At 39.7% G+C, this 23926-nt stretch overlaps 1 protein-coding gene across 2 annotated transcripts in view; it reads left to right on the forward strand.

The window, feature by feature from the left end:
- Positions 1-23926, forward strand: part of kcnt1b (potassium sodium-activated channel subfamily T member 1b) — a 74551-nt gene that overhangs the window by 19760 nt on the left and 30865 nt on the right. For both annotated transcript variants that reach the window (XM_073465413.1, XM_073465414.1), the window contains exons 4-5: positions 12189-12227; positions 22817-22896. In XM_073465413.1, coding sequence (XP_073321514.1) covers positions 12189-12227; positions 22817-22896 — 119 coding nt within the window. The remainder of the gene's footprint in view (positions 1-12188; positions 12228-22816; positions 22897-23926) is intronic.

Here is a 23926-nt window from a genome sequence, read left to right on the forward strand (position 1 = left end):
CAGTTTCTCCCACTTTCCAAACACATGCAAGTCAGATGGAATAGAAAACAAATGACCCACGGCTAATGAATGCACCCTAAGTTTATCTCCCTGTTATGTTAGTGATAGACTGGCAGCCTGTAGAGGGCTTTTTCCCACCCTCTGTCTAATGTGTGCTGTGAGATGCTGCAGCTCTTGGTCACAGTGAATCACTAAAACCAAATAGGCTTTATGAAAAGTAAAATTGAGAGAGGATTTTATGTTTTGTAAGAAGGACTATCTACATGTTTCATTGTGTATTTTTGCCTTTTACAGTTTGCATTCACTTCATAGAAACAAAGTGTAACAGCTGCTTTAGAAATCTGCTGGATTGAAAATATGCAGGATTCCTATGATTATTTAATAAACTTATGAGAACATTTGTGACTAGGGCTGCAACTAACAGTTGTTTCCTTTATCGCTTAAAGCTGCTCTAAGTGTTGTTGTTTTTTTAGTTAGCCTCCTATCCGTTTTGCAGGGAGCAATCCCCTCCCTCCTCTCTTCGTCACCATGCTCTCTGCATGTTCACGAGCAGACAGGACCACGGCTTTGTGGAGATCTCTGTCCTGATTGGATAAAGTGGGCAGGGATACCAGAGAATTTCCTTTCTCCTTTACTGCATGAGCAGGAGGAGGAGAGACATGGGTTACTGACCAAACACTATATAACTGTCATTACTGCTCGAATATAGAGCTATTTAACATTTATTTTGTTCAGAAAATGATGCTTACAGCAGTTTTAACCTATTGATTATTTTCATGATTATTAAGTGACATCTACAACTTACTACTTCTTGTCCAACCAACAGTCTACAGACTCTTCATTTACTATCATAAATGTAGCAACATCAAAAAAAAAAAAAAAGTAGCAAATCCTTACATTCAAGGAAAAAAACTAATTTTCTTGTGTTGCAGCTCTTGACATGACATGTCCCTGAAGAACTTACTAACTTTGTGATTTGCTGAAATGAACTGACAGGTGTATTATTATGTCTCATGTAGGCTGTCCACCCAGAGTCACGTGTGTTTCCATGCAAACCATGGACTGTGTGTTTGTCTAAGCCACCTGCTCATTTGTCTGTGGCATCTCATTATTCTGTGTGTGTGTGTAGATAACGATTGTTGAAGGGAGCTCAGTAGTGCAGCTCTCTAGAGCGTGATGTTGGCTTGATTGACGTGATCTTCCATCCAGCACCTTTTTGAATTATTAAGATCTGAACCGTATGAAGAGCAGGTGATGAAGATGATGAGTGGCACGTCTGTCTGATCGATAGGAATCGCGGCTCATTGCATTTGTCCATCCTCGGTTATGTAAGCAGCTGGGGAGCCCGTTGGGTTGGCCAAGCGCTTGACGTTGCATCGTGACGACGCGTGAATCTCAGACGCACGGGGACCTCACATCTCCATCAGGGATGGAGGAGCTCTCGCTAAGCAGGAGGACAAGCTGATGCTCGCCTCACTGTGTCTGAGGACCCCGTGATGCGGCAGGGAGGTAGACGCCCCCCCTCCGCCTTCGCGCAACACCAGTGACAGACCGGGGATGCGGTTTTCTCCGGCGGCGTCGGTCGCTGAGTGAGCCCGCCGTGTTCTGACACCAGGAGGAGGACGCGTATTGGCCGCTGTCTGCTGGAGGTAGCACCCGGGGAGGCAGAGAGCCATGGCGGGCGCTAAACTGACGCCCTCTCCCTCGGAGATCGACCCAGACGTGAAGACCGAGGTGCAGAAAACCCCTGAACCCACCTGGGTCAACCCCTCCAGCCCTCTCCGGACCATGGGCTCTTTCGGGAGCGATGCTGGCCAAAGGTAGCCGCCGCAGATCCGCACCGAAGTCGCATGTTTCTGAACGCAGCTCGCCTTGCGCACATGCAGCATCCGAGAAATAACATGATGCTGCGAGCGCAGGGTGCACGAAGTCTTCCTAATAACTTAGCTTGTAATTATGCTCAGGCAAAAGTTGCGCCGCGATTAGTGATTACCATTGAATCTGTCCACCTGTGAATTGTAACATTATCGTTAAGCATCGGGTGATGGAGGCTATATTTTCTCCATCGGGGTTAAACATTAACACAAGCAGTGCGCCTCTTTATGACTCAGTTTCATGACAGATAGCTGAATGATTGCTTCTGCCGTCAATCATTTCTTCTCTCAGCATCACTGGGATTAAATTTATGGCTGCAGTGTATAGTGATTACATAATTCAGAGCATGCTGCATTCCCATTACAATTTTATGAATCCTGATGTTTTTATTAAGGTGGCGGCAGTCTTATTATAGGACTGCATTCAAAGCTGAAGTTATTTTTTGACATGAAATGAACAGATTGATGAATGGAATCTAAATGCAAACCACGGGAGGGATTATGTTGACGTACCTTTTTATGTATTATATTATGTATATATATTAAAAAAGACAACATTATATTTCAGCACGTCTGCATCACTTAATAGAAAATGCCTTCATCGTCAGGACACTCTCCCATCATTTGGTAGACAAATTAGATTGTGGTTTGAGCAAAATGGGCTGAACCTGTAACAACTGAGGGAGACTTAATGTTTTTTTCGCCTCTCAGTGAGACAGAAGCACTCTGCAGAAATGCTGGCATTAAAGCTCAGATTGGGACTCTTACCCGCAGGTTATATGAGGTTGGTTTGGCTGAAAAGAGAGATGTGCTTCTTTGGCAGTGTTTCAGACACCACTGCACAGCCAATACGGTGGTGGTGCAGTGTGCTCTCACTCCTCAGTATTTACAGCACACATTTTTCATGTCAATATTTACTTGAGGGAATTGATGTTGTTCGGTATGAACAGAAAACTGGGCTCTTGAAACGTCTGCTGTTGCATTTGTCTTTGATTTTTTGTTCTTTTAGTTATCACACTCAATAACAAAATCGACAACATTGGCAGGGGGGGAAATGTGACACATCTATTCCATGCAGAATGTCGGAGTTGTCAAAAATAGTCCGATTATTAGATGTGATGCAAAAATGTAGTGGAATAATCTGGCTAATTACAAGGGATTATTACTTAAATCATAGCTATGAGGCTCTGCTCTCTGAAGTCTATTTAAATATTAATAACATGCTTACTTCCTTCTTCATGAGCAGCTCTAATTTCCCATCAATAATAGAGACCCATTGAGAAATCTGTCCAACACAAATACACAAGCACCTTTTAAATGGTGTATGTATGTATCTAGCGATACAATCCAACGGTAAACTGGATGCAGACGCCTGCAAGGCTTTCTCCTGGGGCAAATTGTCTCGAGCTTAGCTGCTATATTTTGGATGAAAGACCTGCCAGGAGGTCATGATGTGTTACAGAGATGACATTGCTATCCCATACTCATAGCTCAGAGCTCATATTGATTTTTTTTTTCTTTTTTAGGAAATAGGAGGAGGAAATGAAAGAAATATCCTGCACTTTTGCCAATAAATGTAAAGTTTGAAATTGCAATAGTGTGAGGAAGGTTCGTAACTACAACTTTTCATCTCACGCACCTTTAAGATGATAATAAGAATGCAAAGTTGTCACTTCTCGAATGTTGTTCATCCTTCTGAACTCTTAATTATAACGATCACATAGAAGATGACCGCATTAGCTCAGGTTGATCTACTCAATGCAATTACTGTAGTTGTTCAGTTAAAAATGCAAATAATGATGAAGATTACAATAAAGATGATATTGAGTTGACTCTTGACTTGATGTTTACATCATTGCTAATGATAAATGTAGGTTTGAGCTTTAGAGGACAAAAGAGTCTGGTTTCTGTAGCTATTATTAGCCATCGACTCATAGGATATATCAATGGATTATTGATTATAGGTATCTATAAACTGAGGATGGAACATTAATTACTAGGGATGCACAGTAGATATCAGGCAAATCAATTAACATGGTTAAACATCAACCTCTGTGCCTCTAATTTATTGGCCTGATATTGGATAATATGTTACCTGCTGTTTATGGGTATCGGTGAAATTATATCCAATGAATAGAGATGATAATACATTGCAAAATTGCTTTCATGGACTTAACAGCCACAGCATCTACGTACTCTGATACAATAGTGTTTCTTCTACATTAATTCGGGAGTCATGGACCACCACAAAGTAACCAAATATTAGTGCCTTTACAGTTGGTTTGCGATCCGCCAATAAACACAGAAAAGAAGAACAAGCACAGCGTAATATCATGAAAACATTGTACAGGGAAGACACTGACATGAAAACAATATTAAGTGATGATGCTGGCAAAGAAGGCAGTGACATGTAGCCGCAGCTGCAAAGATATCAAAAATAAGCGACAACAAACATTCACTGTGACAGGTGCGGTGACAACAGTGACAGAGATGATGAAGCTTGTGGTGATGCTGGTGAACTGTAGGTGGTTCTAATGATGATTGCAGATCTGTTAGAGCGATTATATCTTAGTCAGCTGACAACTGAGAGCAGATTGGCCGCCGGTCAGTTTTAAGAAGCTGAACAATATTGACTGAGGCTTTATTGCCATGCCAGACTGTTTATATGAGGATCTAATGCACAATATCTGCAAATGGATGAGGCAGTTAAACCTAATGCATCCAGACTTGGACCTTTGACCATTAAAAAGGGTTAGATTGGCACTTTTGATAAGTAGTTTAAATAAATGCTTGCCTTGGGTAGTCCTCCTGTCACTCTGCTTCCAGAAATAACAAAATAACAGATTTTGCCATATTTCTGAAGTCCACACAGATCTCCTGCTTGTCCTCTGCAGGCTGACAGGATGTTGTCAGGAATCAGAGAGCTTTCTTGGTTGTGAAATGTGATCAGCGTGGGATTTGTGTCCAGCTGGCTTGAGAGAATGAGAGGATGTCGAGGGGAGGAGTGACAGAATCAATAATCTGACCCAACGTGCAAAGCAGCCTTTAAAGAGTTCATCTATTTCTGCATAATTTACAGCACTTGGGAATCCCTTTTTATAATTGTGTATATAGGATTGTCTATACAGTATTGACTGTAGGCAGTAAAGACACTAAATGAGACTTGGAGGATCTTCAAGAACAGAGGGATTGACCATCTTTTAAACACAGGATGTGGTCAAAACAGACAGATTCACGCAGATTTATTTTGGCTTCCTGCAGCCATGCCACCACATTGCTTCTCTGAGGAAAATCTGTTTGAATAACAGGCATTTGGTTTTGTCTCTTGGTGTGCAGTGAATCTAAAATTCAGAGGCCAGTTGGAAGTGTTAGTCACATTCTCATTAAGGCTACACCAGTATATTACACAGGATGAGTTGAGCTTTTTTGGATATAGGCCAACAGAGTAGCCACTTTATAAAAACTGGGACTCTGGATTGATTATTTGATTGATATGCAGCAGAGACTTTATATTTGCTGATGTTTCAGCAACACTGAGCTTTCCACAGAGCTTAACACACGTCAGTCAAGAGCACTTCTGGTTGTAGAACTTGTGTTTTTTTATCCTAAAGTCTTGTGCAGTCAGCAACGCCTCCTCAGTGTCAAAGCTACACAGCAGACTTTGTTATTGGCGATTCATGTTGTCCACTGTTTGATTGAAGCTTTTACGGGTTGATGAATTCATTATTATTTTTTCAATGTTTTTATCTTTATTTCTTTCTTTAATTTAAGTTAAATGGATTAGGGAAATCTGGGACACCGAGGGAGATATCATGTATCAAAAGCCTGCTTAAGGATGTGAAGCCAAGCTATAATGAGTACATGATATGTGCTTTAGACAATTAGCCACTAGATCAAGCAGAGGAATGGATTAGCGTAGGTTTTTTTAGGAGGAATCGAGAAGAGTCTCTGCAATTTTTCTGCAGTCATATTTAAAGGCATCTGTTCTCAGCCCAGAATATCAGGAAGCTGCATATAATATGATAAATTGTCTCCAGTGATGTCACTCAGTGGCTAAGTTGCATTGTGGGTAATGTAGGCTCCAGGTTTTGAAAAGCAGAAAGCATTTTACTCTTATAACATTGTTGGACAGAACAAGAGATATCAACTTTTTAATTCCACACGTTCTTCCTTTTCAGAATTTTGCGCCTTCATTACCCACAATGAGCTGGATGCGATTTGTCAGATTACATGCAGCTTCCTCTGGAGCCACAAAAGGCTTTATACTACTGTATTCATGTATATAGTAGTACTCCCCAAGACCTGTAAACACTGGAATTCATACAAAATTGTTTTAAGGTTTAAAAAATAAATGTCACTCTCATTCAATTGAGCTTCCACACAGATATAAAATAAGCCTTTTCTTAATTTGCTGGTTAATTCTTCTGTACATCAAAGCCGTCTTATTTAGGTTCCTCTACTCCCACGCACCTTTTTGTTATCCCACTGCAGACACTTTGATGCAATTATCCTCTTCAAATGGTGCAGTACATCATGCATCTTATACAATAATTTAGATGCATGTAAGGGTGAAAAATAAACTGTGAATATCCTGTAAAGTCTTTATCACAATGTTGAGGTTCCCCAATAATGTGCAATAGATTAATTAGAATTAGTTTTCTTGTAAGCAGTAGTCAAAGACGAGGATGAATGTAGACTACTCCTCTTTCATCATCTCTATGTAGTCTGATGTTGTTGGCCTTATTGTTTGCTTAATGGATCATATTTTGTATGCTTTTTATCATTGGATGTTTTATCCATCAGTTTTCCAGCTAATTTCTTCTACACGTTCTTTTCAAATCGATTACTGCTCAGTTGCACACTAGCAGAATGTGCAACAAAAAAGTGAAATGTTCTACAATTACAGCCAAAGTCCGCCTCCCATTCGTCTAATGTTTATTTATAGCGCCCCGTTTTCACAGAACAATTATGCTTTCATTTTGATATGAGTACCAGCGGTTTAATGAGAGGTTTTAATGTGGTCCTTGAGGTAAATTACATGTTGTCCATCGTTATTGTTCATTAGAACGGGAAGATGAAATCTCTCAGCAGTTCACTTGAGAGTTGAAACTTGAAAATAACGAGTGCCCTGGTTGTGATGCTTGCACTCAAACAAAATGAACTTTTAAAAAGACATCAGCAGAATCCATCTAAGGGAATGCTAGAGGCCTTTAATTAAGTCTCTGTAACACAGAGATACTGTGATTACGTCTGGCTGTGTGTTGTACATAGCAACTGTATACTGTATTTATGTGGCACTTGTGTCCATGCAGAGGCCAAAAAATCGATCAAACCCATCGCCTTCCTTGCCTTCTCCTGCTTCTTGAGAGCATCAGTTAGCAGAGAATCAATTAGGGGGCCTGAAAAATGTGAGAAAGAGGGATAATCTGAGTGAAGACACCGAACCGAGAAGCTCACACAGTCAGTTCTGAATGTCATCTGAACTTAATCTGAGTCGTGCTCCAGAAAAGACTCACAACCTGGGCTGTGTAGAGAGCCGATTAGCTCCAACACAGACCTTCAAATCTGAGTGGATTGCGAGGAAAGGAAGGACAGCACTCTAATTGGATAATATTCTCACTAGAGAGCTTATTACAAGGCTGTTACCAGTGAGCCCATAATTTTTCTGATGAATCCCGGGTACACACTAACATCATCAGTAACCTGCACACGATTAGAGCATCAACAGAGTGCAACAGTATAGTTTTCTATCAGTATATTTCATGAGATTGTAACATATCCAGAAGTTCACATTGTGCAGAAATGCGGGCACTAAGAGGCACAAGGAACAAAATAACCCGATACGGAAGGTGTTTGCAGCCCATCCAGTGAATTAAATACCTGACAAATAATGGTACATAGTAACACTGATGCAAACAATTATATGGAAAGTCCAGTAGCCTCAAAACAGTTCTGCTCATTGATTTGCAACATTGGCCATAATGATCTGATACACTCAGAGATACATAAGACATAGCTAAGTTTTGTAGTTTTATTGTTTCATGATAAATATTGGTATGTATCAGGCAGTCCTGTACTTATAACAAACTCGTTAACACACACTGTAGTGTTCATGTTAAATTCTGGTTGAGACTGTCATTGTGTTTATGTTATAAGTTAAAGTTATAAATAATAAGTATTAAGTAAGAAGTAAGTAAGTAATTATTGATAAATAAATAATACATAATGAGGAATTCTGATGTACAAAAATAATGTGTGATGTGCGATCTGCCAGTACAAGTCCACTATAATGTTTTTGTCATGGCCAGAGGCAAAAAGCAAAAGTCCTTTAATGTTATAGAGGATGCTCATTTCAACGCCTGGTTAGGTCATCTTTCAAAAGTAAGAGTTGGTAGCATAGCACAAAGAGGTACAGAGTTACTGTTGCTATGGTTACCTGCAGTTCAATATACCTGCAGACCGTTTTAGAACGGAGGTTAAGCTGTCGACCAAAACTATGTGTGAGGTGATCTATTATGTTTTTAATGGATACTTGCCAGCCAGTCAGAGACAGATATTTTCTGTGAGAATGGAAGAATAGCGTATGTAGGTGTTGATGTTGATGTTGATGTTGTTGTGTATGTACAGATCAGTAATGTGGCCAGAATAATGAAGCAACAGGGCAGGGTTGTTTTGTTGTATTCTGGTTCTTGTTGTATGTAGTACTGCTGTTAGAGTGGCTTCCTAACAAGGTGTTACTGTGCTAGAACTGAGTAGTCATATTTTTGGAGAGAACTTGACCTGCCTCTGTGGCATGTGAGTATGTGAACTGTTGTACATAAGGAAATGTTGGCACGCTTCCTGATGCAGGTGAGAGAGAGATCGAAAACTACAAATCCCATTTGTCCTTGAAATTGCTGCAGCGATGGCGCATGTGTGGAAGGCCCTCCCACTCTACATCAGTCAGTCCTTGAGGCAGATCAGGGAATCTGATTGAAAGCATCCTGTGGTCATTTTGCACTTCTTGTTTCGGGAGCTCAGCTCACACTTGTCATTCCAGATCTGCTGCAAAGAGGTGAGACTCTATCTACTGCTTTATTGTGTGTATTTTATCACAATTGGACTAAGATATGAAGGGCGACCTTATGCTAACTACATGAAAATATGGACTTTTAAATTTCTTCTGCGTTTTGATGAAGATACAGAGGAAGGAACAGAGTTGGCTTATACGCTAATGGAGGCATAGTGAGCCCTTGTTTATCTTAGCTTTTATACTGCTGAAGCTCTTAGCAGTCAGATAGCATCTTTATTGCTCATTAAAGTGTTGTCAAAGAGCCACTAAATGGACAGTGAGATCACAGCAGAGGAGTTAGTCTTGTTGTTGTTATGTACAGTAACCCAGATTAGCAGACTAATCATCTCCTAATTGCTTTATTTCACCTCTGAACTAACTTTAAGGGGCATTTGGTGGCTAGTGAATGGTCATTTAAGTATTACAAGTGAAATGGTTGGAAAATATGTGAAGCGTTGCTCTGCCACATATAGTAAATAAGTCTGTTGTATATCCCCTAATGGCTGTTTCCAAAAAAAAAAATCCAAAATGCCCGGCAACCCGTATTTTTTCTCTGTTTTATCTTTATAGCAAAATTAATTGAATATTGAATTGAATCTGGCTTCTAAAATTGTGAAACTATTTCATTCAACAACTAAAACCTCATAAAAATGGAATTCACTTATAGGCAAAAGCCTCTAGTGAATGACAAACGTCAGGTTTTTTCCCAGTATTGATTGTTGTGAATCCAGTAGCATTACGAGAAAGTTGAATCTGAATGAACACTGTGGTCTTTCTTCTTGTGCCAAAGAGCCATTTGACTGTCATGGAGCTGAGGATTTGATCTGGTAGTGGGGACTGCAGTAATCAGCTGTGCTCTGTTGTTGAAATGACAAATGGTTGTTGATTAATTACAGGAATTGCACAGGTCGTCTCTTGTTGCCAAGCAACTTCCTGGGTTTAATGGACGCTCCACTTGTCCATTTCGAAAGGCTTAAATGGGATGACAGTGCTCAGTGTGTGTCAGAAACTTTTCAACTATGCCCGAACTGCGGAATAATCACAGTCTTACAACGCAGACACATTCAGCTTTTCTTCTTTGCACTCTTGAGGGGCTTTGATCATTTATAAGCTTTAATGTCAACCTAAATTATATTTTTATCCATCTACTTTTGCTGATATTTTTAGATGTGCTATACATTGGAGATTGAAGGCATTTTACTCCCCGGACTTACAGTGCACTCACAATAAATTACAAAAACAATACAAAAACCTATAGACACAATACTTAATGAATTAATAATTCAGTTTACAATGGTTTTAAGCTTTGGAAAGCATTACTGCTATACTAAAGTTGAGATGCTCAATTAATGAAAAATATAGAATATATGAAAAAGGCATAATGAGTCATAGCTTTGGAACAATATGGATCAAAACTAATTGGGTATACAGTAAACGTAAGTATGTACTGTATGAGACACATGTTTTGTCAAATATGTTGAAATAAATATAAGTCTTAATGAGTGGTGTGGTGCCAGACGAAATTGAATGGCAACTAACTACAAAACACTGTTTAGGGCATTGGCAACATCAAACTTGAGTACATTGTTTAAATGAATCCCAAACAAAGATGATAAGATAAGATGGTAAAGGTAAAATCAATAAATAATACTCTATCAGAACTGAATTTTTACACGACAGGGTGAGATTAGATGTTTTCTGGAGAATAGTGCACAAAACAAGAACCGCTGGTTCAAAAGCTTTGTTGTCTCTTCCTCTTGTATATCTTGGTTAATCCTTTTGTCGCATTTACAGGACCTTCTCACAGCAGATATTGGATTCATCACAGCAGGAAAGGCATTAATGTAACTAGTATCATCAATGATGGCCCCACCAGGCCTCTTAAGGGGAGGGACCAAGTTAAACTGTCCAGTGCAATAAAAGTCTACAGCCTGAATCACAATGGCTGTGTGTGCTTCTGACTCGGTCCTCTACTTTGTGCTGTGTTATCTGTTCCTCTGAGGTTGATTTTAATTTGCAATTTTGAATATTTCAAATGAACGCGTTTACATTATAGGCTATATTATTCCTTGGTACAGAACAAATCTTTGGTTCAGCCTCAGTAATTGGTTTCCAAAGGAAGTCAGAGCCATAGAGTGCACGAGTCAATTTGTTCTGCGTGTGTGTGTTTAACCTTTTGACCTCCCAAATTATTCACTTGTCAGTCATTAAAATCAATATCTGGGTATGTCTCTCTGTCCGTCAGCCCCTCAGTGTTACACACTTCCATTTTCTCCACGGTCATCTCAATATGGCAACCATTGAGAGTGACCCAGAGGGTGTGTCCACTGATCCCCTGTGGTTTGCATTAAGTGTCCCATCTGTTCTTTTATCAGCTGAAGCGTTGTTTTTTATTATCTCAATGTGTAGGGTTTTCCTTGCATGTGCCCTGTGTATTAATAGCTCAGAAATACATTTTGTATTTCCAATCAAGTTCAGATACAGACAGTTTCAACTGTAAATGGTTATATTTACTTCCTTGGTGGAACTGTTTTCACAATAGGCCGCGACTGTGCAGTAAGAAGCAGCTGCTCAAACGGGATTTGGTAAAACTTTTGGAGACATTCAAAATGGTTTTAACCAACGTTCTGGGTATTTTCTATGTTTTATGTTATTCCAAAAGGCATATTAACTAACTAGGGGTGGGTGATCCAGTCGCTGAGACTGTAGTATTTAATGTCCTCTTACTTCTGTTTCCAAACTTTAATGAACCTCATTGACCTCAGATCCACGCTACAGTTATAGCTAGCGGCATGTTTGATGAGGAAAGAAAGAAGAAAAATCTTTAATGCAATATTGCATTACAATGGTGCAAATGGAGAAATATATAGACTATTTCAACTTTGCTATATAGTCTGTAGGGCATTTAAATACTGAGGAAAAAGAGCAAAATTTGGATTGTGGTTAGTGATTGTGATTTTAATAAATCATGATACTATTTTTCAGTCAGATCGCCCATCCCTACAACTAGTTAACATCAGTCAGTATCAGATCCCATCTTGGACCTTCTTGCTGCACAAACTGTGTTCATAATCTCCCTCAAAGTTAGAAAATGGTTGCTTTCTGTCTCAAGATGCAAGTGATGCAATTTTAAAAAAAAAACTGCAGAGGCATCCTGAGTGGCATCCTTTTCTTGCTCCTTCCCCTCTCCTTCCCTTTCCTGCCTCCTCGATCCCACTCTCTCCTAACCTGTGCCTATCTGTGTCCATGCTTGCTGCATCCAGGTATCAAGAGGAGTACAGTATGGACTCAACCAATGCCCAGTAAGTCCCTGGCAGCATCATGCTTGCATGGCATGGAATTTCTGGACTCTCTTGAGCACCAGAGCACATATGAGGCACTGTTAACTTTGGATTTTGCATTGACTGGATGTGGATATGATGCCTTGATCGTGTTTAGAAGTTGTATTACCATTACACCTATCTGTAAAGTGGGCAATGACAATGTTGTGGCACTGGTGCAGAATGCTGGGAATAAATTATTAATTTGTGGCTACCTTTTCAACATTTTTTTGTGGCAAAGACTCAAAGTAAACATTTAGATCATCACAGATTTTGCTCACATTCGATCACACCACAGGAAATGGTGAAAAGGCAGCTTGTGTGTTTTTATCAACTTACTCCAGGTGTATTCTTTGTCACTTGAATGAATGTGCACACTAATCTTCACTCGATGTAAGGTCAGGCCTTGAAGCATTATTCATGTAAGCAGAGATGAGAGCCTCTAGACATGCTAAAATCTGCTGGTTATATTGGTGAATAGGTGCTGAAAACCAACATGTGGATTGTTTGTGCTGTGCAGTGTGCATGCTACTGAGTTTATAATGCAGTTCTGGTTGATGTGACATATGGAGTATCAAGTTTTAGTACATCCACTTTGGGAAGCAGAATTTTCTGCAATCCCCAAGCTGCTGAGATGTGGTGGTAAAAGAGGTGAAGCACTGAAGCTATATCTGTTATACACAGTAAAATTACATTTTTGTTTTCTTTGAAATTTGTTGAAATAATCATTTTTAGTTGTCACCTTTTGGCCGAATTGTTTTGCCTCACTACATGTTTAATGTGCATTTCACTTTTGTTGGTGCACCCCTAGGTGCTCTGGACATCATAAGTGTGTAAGTGCAGTGGATTTAACGATGGGGTAGGAAAAATAAGACATCTCTTGCTTTTTCAAAGAACATTTTCGGGTGTTTATTGGGCTTTATGTCTTGCAGAGATCTTAGCTGTTAATGGAGCCAAAAAATTCCCAATTATGGCTGACTATGACAGGCTGAGAAAGTCAATTAAGAAAACATGTCGTAAAACGTACCTCTTGAATCTGCAATGTATCTCTGAATGAAACATTATTCCCCAGAACTGGTGCCAAGACATGCATTAAACAAATTCAAATTTACAATCAAGAGCCTCACTCCTTCTCTAAAAAGATATGCAGGATTCTCCTCTGGACCTTTTTAAATAGTCTACTTCTGGTTGAGTCTATGATTTCTTTTTGACCAGCATGCAGTGAATCCATGCTGACTAGTTATTAATGTCATTAGCAGACCTGCTGCAGCAGTTTCACCACTCAGCTTTAGTGTTTGTTGGGACTGTGCTACTGTTGGAAAATGGATTGTGATCCTTAGGGATGTGCTAAGTGGAGAGCTATGAACATATATGTGTCCATATGTGTTGACATGTGAGTGTTTGTGGTTCTCTCTTTTGTGGTGATTCTATAAGTGGAAAATGGGGCTGACCAAGCATATTGCATTTTGTGTATGCACAATGTGAATCCTGCACACAGGCACAAAGGCTCTAATCCCAAGGCACTGCATCTTGACACGTTGTTAAAGGGAATAAGGATCATAAACTACCCAAACAAAAAAATGTCTGACACAACATTGAGGTGTTTCCTGTGGCTGTGAAAAAAAAAAAAAAAAAAAGTTATCTGCCTCATGTGTGCACAGGAAATACCATGTTATGGTTTTCATCGTTGCACATTCAGAAAACCACAGTGTTTGGTGTCAACACTGTATACTCTAGGTGCATTCACAGTGGGTGCTTGAACCACTTCAGCTGGTTCCTTTTAATATGGAGGAGCTTATTACAGAGACGTCCCTGAATAGCTGCTTGAGGTAGGTAGCAGGTTGAAAACGAGCATTTCCTTGCATTGAACATCAGAATGGTGACGCATACGGGCAGTAGTGAATGTTTTTTTTCACAATGTGAAAGGAATGTCTATGTGACATTACTTGACCTCTATTCATGCTATCTTTGTGGTGTGTGCAAAGGGGCCGGTGTGTTATGAGCACTCTTATTCTGAAAATGGTACTGTGTAAAAAGAGACGACACTTTCTTGACAGTTGATAGAAAAGTATTGTTAATTGGGCAGTTGTAGAACATCATCACAGTTAATTGTGCTCTCTTATGAGGCATTCAAACTAAAATCACATTCATATTTTTGCAGTGTCTCTTTTTGTTTAACAAGCCTGTCTGTCTTGTTTATCTGCATTTATTCCTCTGTACTGTCTTTCTTACTTGTCTTTCTAATTCTCATTCAAATTAAACTGCCATGCTTTACTTTCATTTTGGTTGAAGTTTAAGCATAAAAGGCTGATCAAAGTCTATTCTGCCTGATAACAGAGTGAGAACACAGCTTTGATATATCTTTTTCTTTTTTCTTTTTTTTTTTTTCTGGTGGTTACTGTTGGTTGGTAATGAACCATTTCAGTCTCCTTTAAAGTACTCTCTTTTGGTTATGTAACAAATTTCGCTTTCAGGGGAGAATCACTGACATCTTCAAAACAGAATACTGTATGTAGAGGAGGGAGTAGTGAATTTCAAAAGCATCTTTCAACATTGGTGTTATTTCATCGAGTTCCTATTAAACGTTCTCTCTCTCTCAATGTTCTCACTCATCTTCAGATTTTGGAGATCAGGCCCATGTCCTGGAGTGTTTTAGCTCTTGCCACTGCCACATGCTTTGTCATTTTCCTACACAAGTACAAGTCCTCTTGGGTTCTCTAAAGTTTTTTCTTAGGTTTAATTTCCTTTTTTACTCAGTCTAATGTCCCATTTCTCAGACAGTCTGCCATTCTCTGAGCTTTGCTATTTATAGTTTGATACGCAGTATGTTGAGATCTTTCTTTTGATAAAAGTTTCGGAATAAAGCTAATGCAAAGCAAGCAGCTTTTTTACAAGGCCCCAAAGATGTCATTGTCTAATCTGACAGCCCCATTCAGGCACTGAGGTGTCAGTGCTTTTTACCATGCTGAGCCTTAACCTCAACAAGGCTCTGCAAATGATTTGGATCTGTAAAGCAGCTTCTTGTATGAATCCTGATCCTTTTTTAACAAAACACAATTTTAGAAACTTTCCTATAACCATGTGTAGAGTTTACTTCTGTTTTCTTTCCAATCAACCAGCATCCTCTTAAAGTGTTTGAGCGTTTTCTGGGTCAGACATGTTGAGGTATTGCTGCATTGGCGTTTTCCGGAAATGAGGAACAACTCTTTCATGTGAATTTGCCTTTCAGGGACTGCCAAGTGTGTTATCCAACTGTTCAGCAGTTCAGCTTGAGTGCTCTTGAAATCTCCTCTTCAGTCAACACTAAGATTAATTTGTTCTTACACAGACGGTGTAGTCGACACCAAAGTGAGCAGCACTCTTATTATAACTGCACATTATTGAGTCAGACCTCTTTGACAGACCTTGAACGACCTTTGAGATGCTGATTCGAGGCTAATCTATGATTGATATGATTCTGCTGTGGTGCGCTTAACATATAGCCAGGTGTTTAAGAACAAAATGCTTTAGGGTTGTCTGGGTCCTTGAACACATCATGTGCACATACAGAGTAGTTTGGACCCTCTCCACAACTCCCACACACACACATACATAGCCTCACAGAGTGAGAAACATCCTGTCGGTCCACGGGCCATCCAGCTCCATTAAGGTGATTTTCCTCTGACTACTGATTATAACAGAAGCTGTTAGATTTCCCTCGTGAGGTTCCTGCCTTCAGTATTCATTTAACAGAGAACTTTTTACAGTGCTAAAATAGTTGAATGGCCTTCAGGCCAGACATGGGCTATGGTAACTGTAAGAGGATATTAGACAACTACCTCCACCATGGGAAGTTTCAGACGCACCTTGGTGGAACGAAGGCCAGAGAGCAACAAAGATACCACCGCTTTTGAATAATCATGTCCAAATGTAATATTTTTAGCATCCCTGCAGCTTTTATATCGGGCACACGTCTGAGGGCGGTGCAAGGGAAATGTTCTATTTTAGACTGCTTTGTAAGAGAGGGGGCAGAGCAAACCTGAGGTCTGAAAATAAAACAAAACATGGTTCAGGCTGTGATGGGACAGACTGTTGCCATACTACTCATTAGACAAGAAGTAATATTGATTTGTGTGCTGCCTCTGTGCCCCTGAAGCCTTATCATAAACCACGAATATAACGTGTAGTTGAATTCAAGCAAACTGATTGGTCAGAGATAACTGGGCTTATAATTTCCACATTTGTTGCTATGCCAACGCTTGTGGTAATTTAATTATGTAGGCATAGGTACTTTATGTTGACGTTGGTGCTGCCTGATATTAGAAGTGTGAATCTTCACTGGCCTCACAATTAGATTATGATTCACACGTCAATTATTCAAATGCACAATGGTTTTTGGTGCATCTTGACGCACCTTGATGTATTGCATCATAAATCTTCTATATTAGTGCACATGGCTACTTTTTTCATCAATTAATACAAGCAGTCGGGTAAATCTGAACTCCCGTTTTAAGGAAGTCCTTTCAAAAATCAGACTATTACAGCTACATATTTTCAATACCAGTATCTGTGTGACCCATCTCACAACATGAACATTACAAAAACAAGACATAAATCAGTTTGCAGTACATTCAATAATAATGATAAGCTGTTTTTCTATAGCACCTTTCAAAATCAGAGTTACAAGGTTTTTTCACAGAATACAATGCAACAATAGAAAAACAAAATAAAATGCAGTGGGCATCAGGGCAAATCGGGGCATTCAAAAACAAAACATAAAACACAGATAAAACAAAATCACTCCACCACATCTCCCATAATATAAAAGTAACATTAGCAAATGTTTGCCCACAATTCAATACAAGAGAGCAACATCATCATTTTGTAACTTTATTGTTCAGTCGAGGCTGGAAAATCAACAATCAACAGGCTATAATTTCGTGTAGGTTGAAATCTCCCTCCCTATTCTGTCACTGCAAAATCTTCCACATCTGCATCACAATATCATATACCAAATATACACTATAATTCCTTGCACAAGACTGTATGCGACAAGATTCTAAAGGAAATGAGGAGCTGCTTTTATCTGCAGTCACAGAGCACACAGAGTGTGAGTCAGTGTAGGATCTTAGGACGGACTTGTGTTGCAGCTTCCTTACAGAGTTCCCACAATCATTTTTGGCCCCGGGTGATGTTGCGCTTGGCTAGCTGATACTGTAGTTCACCCATACTTGCTCCTGCTACACTCACTGTCGAATAGTCCATATGGCACAGAGCATCTGGCAGCTGTTTGACTTTTTTTTTTTTTTTTTCCCCCATCCCCAAAATGAACGCAAGCATTTGAACAGCTCTGTTCTGTCAACTAAATTATCCCGAGGTCAACAAGCTGTTTGATGTTTTGTTTACAGAGTCTACAAATAGGTCCTCTGTGTCTCAGGCAAGGGTGCACCCAATTGTAATCCTATCACTGGCAATAGTCATGGTGTTCTCCTTGGGTGTCTGTGTGTATGCGCCACTAGCTTTTAACACTTAAAGCTTGATCCAAGGTCATTCCCACCAGACTACTTTCTCTGGGGTTACACTTTTTTTTTCTTTTTTCTCTTATGATCATATGTCTACATATTATGCAGGCCTGTGAGTTTGGGACATAAGGTCATGTGCCATCTATTATAACTATGTGTAAACATTCCTGCCTTATGCCTTGCCTACCTTCTTTAAACTTTAGGGAAATAAAGGGAGCGTGTCTTCTTAAGGTAAAGAATTACCAACCTGTTGTAGGTGCTGTCTGGCTTCTTGAATATTTAAACTGCTCATGTTTATATTTGACAGCCTGGCTAATGTCCATGGATTGGTGATGAAGGTTTGCAGACATGCCAAAGAGAAGACTGTAAGTACTGAAAAAGGTATTGCAGCCGGTCTGCAGTTCCTGGCAGTCATCGTCAGAGTGCCTGGTAGCTTCTTACATCATTGTTTATGTTCCAGACCTTAATAATGTGAACATAAATAAATGTTAGTGCAGTAAGGGCTTAACAAAAACACTTAACACTGTGATCCATTAGTATTTGACAGAGACAGAGTTTAAGACAGAGACTATGTAATTAAAGTGCAGACAATGATCTACAAACTGCTAAAGCAAGTTATTTTAAGGACCCAACAGGGAACATTTTTTAAAATTTAAATGAGGCTAGCAAACTAATATGTATGATGAGTTATTGTAATGACTTGTATTGTTGTCGACTTTAATTTATAATATGCTACGAGTCTGCAGCCATGCTAGCAGCTCTGTGAGGCTGTACTGGGGCACAGCGATGCTTTGAGTTAAATGCTAACATCAGCATGCTAACAATGACAATGGGACATGCTGTTGTTTAACAGTTTATCATGTTGACAATGTTGTTTTTGTTTTAGCAATTAGTAGCAATTAAAACAAAAAACAACTGAGACTGATGGGAATTTTGTTAGCTAGAGAAGTCAGGATCACCAAACTCCTAAAGATTCATGAATTTCGGCATGAAATTTCATAGCAATCCATCAGATATCTGTTGGGATACTACAGTCTTGACCAAAAGTGGTAGACCCAGAGACGGACAGACTTACATTTAATGTTTCCACCCTTTTTAATGGAAAAGCTAAAGCCTCTTAAAAATGACACTGGATGATGCTAGATTACATCAAACGCTAATTTACATATCTGTGATATTTAACTTTTTACATACAGTACATGCAGTATTCAGCTCTTTTGAAGAGCATTTACATGTATTAATCACTTTTTATTGGCCATATGTGAGTGGATTGCAACGTGATGTGAAAATAGACCTTTTCCGTCTCTCTTGGTTGCCTGTACAAGCCTGTGGATGATTTGTTAAAGTGTTTAATGCTGCTGGACTGCACATTCTCGAGTGCCCCGGAGTTCTTCCACAGAGCCCATTTGAAGTTAAAAATCAGAGTCAAGAGAAAAAGTTATGAAGTTGCCGAAGTTGGAGACATTTATGATTTCGAAGGCAACATGCACACCACATGCTTTCTCTCTCTTTGTGGTGCAGGAAATCAAATCCACCAAAAGATCGAATATATATGAAGATCAAAGATCAGCAAAAAAGAGTGGATGCCCCCACACACTTTAAGTATATCAATGCAGAGGTGAAAAGTGTTCGCTGGAACAATGCAGACATTGCAGCCCCTAGGGCCATACTGCTAGCATGGCTAAAAATGCTAAAATCGCTGTACCACACAGTTCACCCAATGTGGCTAAAATACAGCATCTAAACCTTGTAGTCTTTGTTTCATTTAAATTAAAATGCCATGGAGTACAGAGCCAACACAACAGGAAGAATGTCTGTTCAAATATTTACCATCTTAACTGCAGGTGTCTCATCTTACATTCAGTTGGGCAGGGAAACCCTCACATTATTGATTATCACCCCCACCCATACAAACATGGAGGAGGCTCAGTAGGCTTTTTGTCTCTGTGATATCAAGCAAATGCTAATGCAATTCTCATGTAAAATATCAAATTAAGAATTGAATCACTGAGTTTATGTTGGAGTCGCAGTTCAGCTTTTGATGTGCTCACATTTCATATGTGAAGTATAACTACAGGTACCAGTAGACAAGCTGGGTAAACATGAAGCTTAGATGACGGCTGTGTTATTGGAGACCGTTTGAACATTGATTACATGACAGACTTTTATTTTTTGTCAGGTGATAGAGTAGTCAATATACCCGGTAGGATGGAGTTGCAGGGGATGGGATTGTGTGGTAGGTGCCTATAGACAAGGAAATGTCAGTGTGTGTGCGTATGTGTGTAGTTAGGGCTAATTCATTGTACTGGAAACACATAACACACGGACACGTGAGTGAACATTTCCTTCCTTGGAAGCTGTCTCCATGGCGATACAGCCGGAAGAGGGAGAGAGGGGAATATATTCAAAATGGTGCATATCTCCTGTTCTTTCTCCCACCTACACTCTTTATCTACACATACATACCTCCCTCAGGACTTGGCTGCAGTAATTGCCTTCCTGCTCTCTCCTCCTATGTCTTTTTGCACGCTGTACTGTACTCATCTTGTCAAACATGGTAGAAGGCTATAAGGGTCTCTTCTGGAACCGCAAGGCCATTATTTCTTCCTCTCCATGCTCATTAGTGACAGCAAGCCCACTACATTACAGAAACTGTTGATATGCCTGTCTTAACACCTACATTCATCTAACCTACCTACAGTAGCGACATCATCACAGGCGTTTAAGCTATCATTTTGGTCAAGACCTGAAGCCTGTTAAGGTCCATTATTTCTGCTCAAGCCTTTAATAGCTTCAAATGTGTCACTGTCAGCATCATAAGTGAGAAAACATGGCTGTTTGATTTAAAGTAACGTCTTTTTAAATGGGAGATGGGTGTCAATTATTAATGGAAGCTTTTGTGTTGGTGCTCAATATAAACCAGGCTGTCATTTATTTATGTGAAGAAAATGGTCAGTGATAAAGACAAAGTGTAACAATATTATAGATTGTGTGGTTTTGTACTAAATGTGTAAATGAAATATTAAGAGCAACTAGAAATTGTTAAACCCACCTTGATCAATGTGGTTTATTGTCTCGGTAGAGCAATTAAAACCCCCTTACCTTAGCGCACACTCAGTATGTGTCATGACTCTACAGAATGCATATGCATCACAGTAAGTGCACCATTAGGGGAATGTCGGTGTATGAAGAAATAGGGCTTCATTTATTTAATAATCTGCATTATTGATCAGAGTAGCAGGGATTCACATCAGGATTCAATCTCATATGCGTTTGTGGCAGTTTTTGTTGTATTGTGAGGGGGAGCTGAGCATAATGACTGGCGGTAAATGGATGGTAACGGAATTAGTCAGGAGGGAGAAGCAGCTTTTTCCCTCCACTGGATTTGCACAAAGCGCATGCTTTATAGTCCTTTTTTACTGGAAACATTCACCAAACACAATTATTGCAATGACACAATTGGCATATCTGTTGCATAAAGTCTTCTTAAATTAAAAAGGATGTGCCATTGGGAAGAGTAGCTGTACAATAGCAGGATGCAAACTAAACTCGGTACATTTTATGTACTGACTGCAATGTATAATTTTCAACAAAAGTTGGCACTGAATGCTTGGTCAGATTCTCTCGTTTTCTATTCTTTAATATTTTTTGTTTCAAATTCGAACTTTTGTTAACTTTAGACTCTTATGTAGGCAAAGTTCTTGCACAGCTGATTGTTTTAGAGAAGACCTATTATGCTTTCCTTCCCTTTTTTTCCCTTTCCTTCAGTGTTTTACACTGGTGCATGCAAAAGGTCTTCAAAGTTAAAAAACCCAAAGTCTGTGCCAATGAGAGCTCCTCCCCCACAGAAAACACTGCTTCTGAAATGCCTCGTCAGTGGTACCACCTTTTATTCCTTAACTTCTTGGCATCACACCAGGTCACCCCATCACACATTTACATAATTTATGCCTATATTCAGGGTAGAAGTGAAGCTAACTGGAAGCTGAAAACAGACAGAGCCGACCTGAGACACAGTGTGCAGTGCTGGCTCAGGCATGTATTGGCTGACTAATCAGAGCAGATTGGGCATTCGGGAGAGGGGCCCTTAAGAGACGGGAGCTATGCTGCTGCTCTCGAGAGTATGAGAAAAAAGTTTCATTTTTTTTAGCATTTAAGCATGTGAACCTATTCTAGTAACCCAAAATAAAATTATAAACCTTGAAATGAGCATAATGTCTCCTTTTTAAAGGAGAAGGATGATGATATTCTCTGTTTTTGTTATTGTAATCAGCAAAATCAACTGTTAGTTTGTCTCTCATTACTTGCCGAGCTCCCCAGCCTCTCTGTTGCACTCAGTCACAAGCCAATTTGTTGCTATTGAAGATGCACTCAAAAACTTGAAAAACATGAGTAAATACTTTTATATTTTAAGAGAGGCTTAGTAATTTCCCAAAACAGCCAGTCATGGTACATTTGAGCAAACGCTACTCAGAAGGGAATAGATGGGGAGTACTTTCAGCCTCAGATTCAGTGTGGTAATAGATTCAGTATTAACAGTGCCCATTTTCTTAAGTGCAACAGTGTGGCTCATCAATGTGGTTTTAAAAGTTTTTTCAACAACGAAAGAGCTCTATGACGTGTAGTAGTGTATGTAGAGAGTTGTAGAGAGAGTTTCACCAGATATCTCAATGAATATTGGCAAAATATGCATATGTTGTTAAATGAAAAAACTTTGTTGCAAAACATGTTTATATTCCTCAAACCAAGGTATATCTTCTTGGTGTCAGTACTGAAACTCTGGTATTGTCTTGACACCTGCAGGCTGAGCGCAAACATGATTGCATGTCTGAATCTGTAGGACCACAACAATTGTCACAAGTTACTGAGTGACGCTGATTTCAACAAACCAGTGTCACTGCAAATCCACTGCTTTTTCTCACACCTGAATGTTTTGTCTCATGAAAAGATTTACAGGGTTTCGTCAAATATTTTCTGGTCATTTCTGTGTGTATTTGTTTTGGCAGGAGGTGATGTGTGCATGTGTACCTGTAAACATTAACACTGACATCATGTCACTGCTCCCCACAGGGTACAGGTGGAGTTTTACGTGAACGAAAACACCTTCAAGGAGAGGCTGAAGCTTTTCTTCATCAAAAACCAAAGGTCAAGTAAGTATAGCCGACAGGGAGTGTCACGCCATTCTCCTCTCTTCCCATAATGCAAATGGGCCTGCCACCGGCAATAATGCTCAGAGCTAAATGAACATATAAAAGCATTATGTAGGAAATGGCAGCCCATGATGACGCATATCCAATTTCTGTCTCAGTCGGGGTTTCATTATTACATTGACTACCTCGTTGAAAAACCCTGTATTTTTGTGGCCCAGCAAGGACAGAAAGAGTATGGCTCATTTGCTGAGAGACGAGACAGGGCTGCAATGTTTCTCTCAATAGGAGATAAGACGGGAAACGCCAACACATTGCTGAAAGAGACATTGGTGCAGTTTGGTGCACTGTGTCTCGAAGCCATTCATTTGCAGCTAGCTGTAAAAATGTACACTATGGTAACTCTGTTTCTCTGGTGAAATATAAGTTGTTTACAGATCCACAGCACTGACATGGCTCTGTTTTCTATCTTTAATGTGTCATTGTCACTAAGCCACCACAGCATTTGACATAAAACAACAGAGTCAAATGAAAATGTCACACTTGGCTGCAGGGGTCTCTTGCTCTGCTCCGTCACAACACTGTTTGTTTGTCTGTTTTCAAATCTTCATTGATGCTGACTTAATGTGAAGAGGTCGTGTCATGGGCGATTAGGTAACTTCAGATGCTGATTAGAAATGGGGAATACAACTAGCACCACCCTCTGGTTAACAAGCATACCTGCAGACAGGTTCCTGTTTTGCACTTCGGGTGGTGTTAGGTCGTGTGTGTTCTTATCAGCATACGCCTGTGCTTACCCAAACAGGAAACCATGATTGCACAAACATTAATATCCCTCTCAGCTATTTCTGTGCAATCCCACCAGTCATTTATACTGCTGTTGTGTCCTTCATCACATTAGAAGCCCATCAAAGTGCTCGTGTTATTTTATGTTATTCTTGGAGGATTTGAAAGTTATGCGTGAGACGAAATGAGTTGTGACAGGCAGCCAGAGCAGCATGGAACCGCATCAGTCACGCTTCAGGGCTTCAAC

This window comes from Pagrus major, chromosome 5, assembly GCF_040436345.1.
Source record: "Pagrus major chromosome 5, Pma_NU_1.0".
Taxonomy (NCBI): domain Eukaryota; kingdom Metazoa; phylum Chordata; class Actinopteri; order Spariformes; family Sparidae; genus Pagrus; species Pagrus major.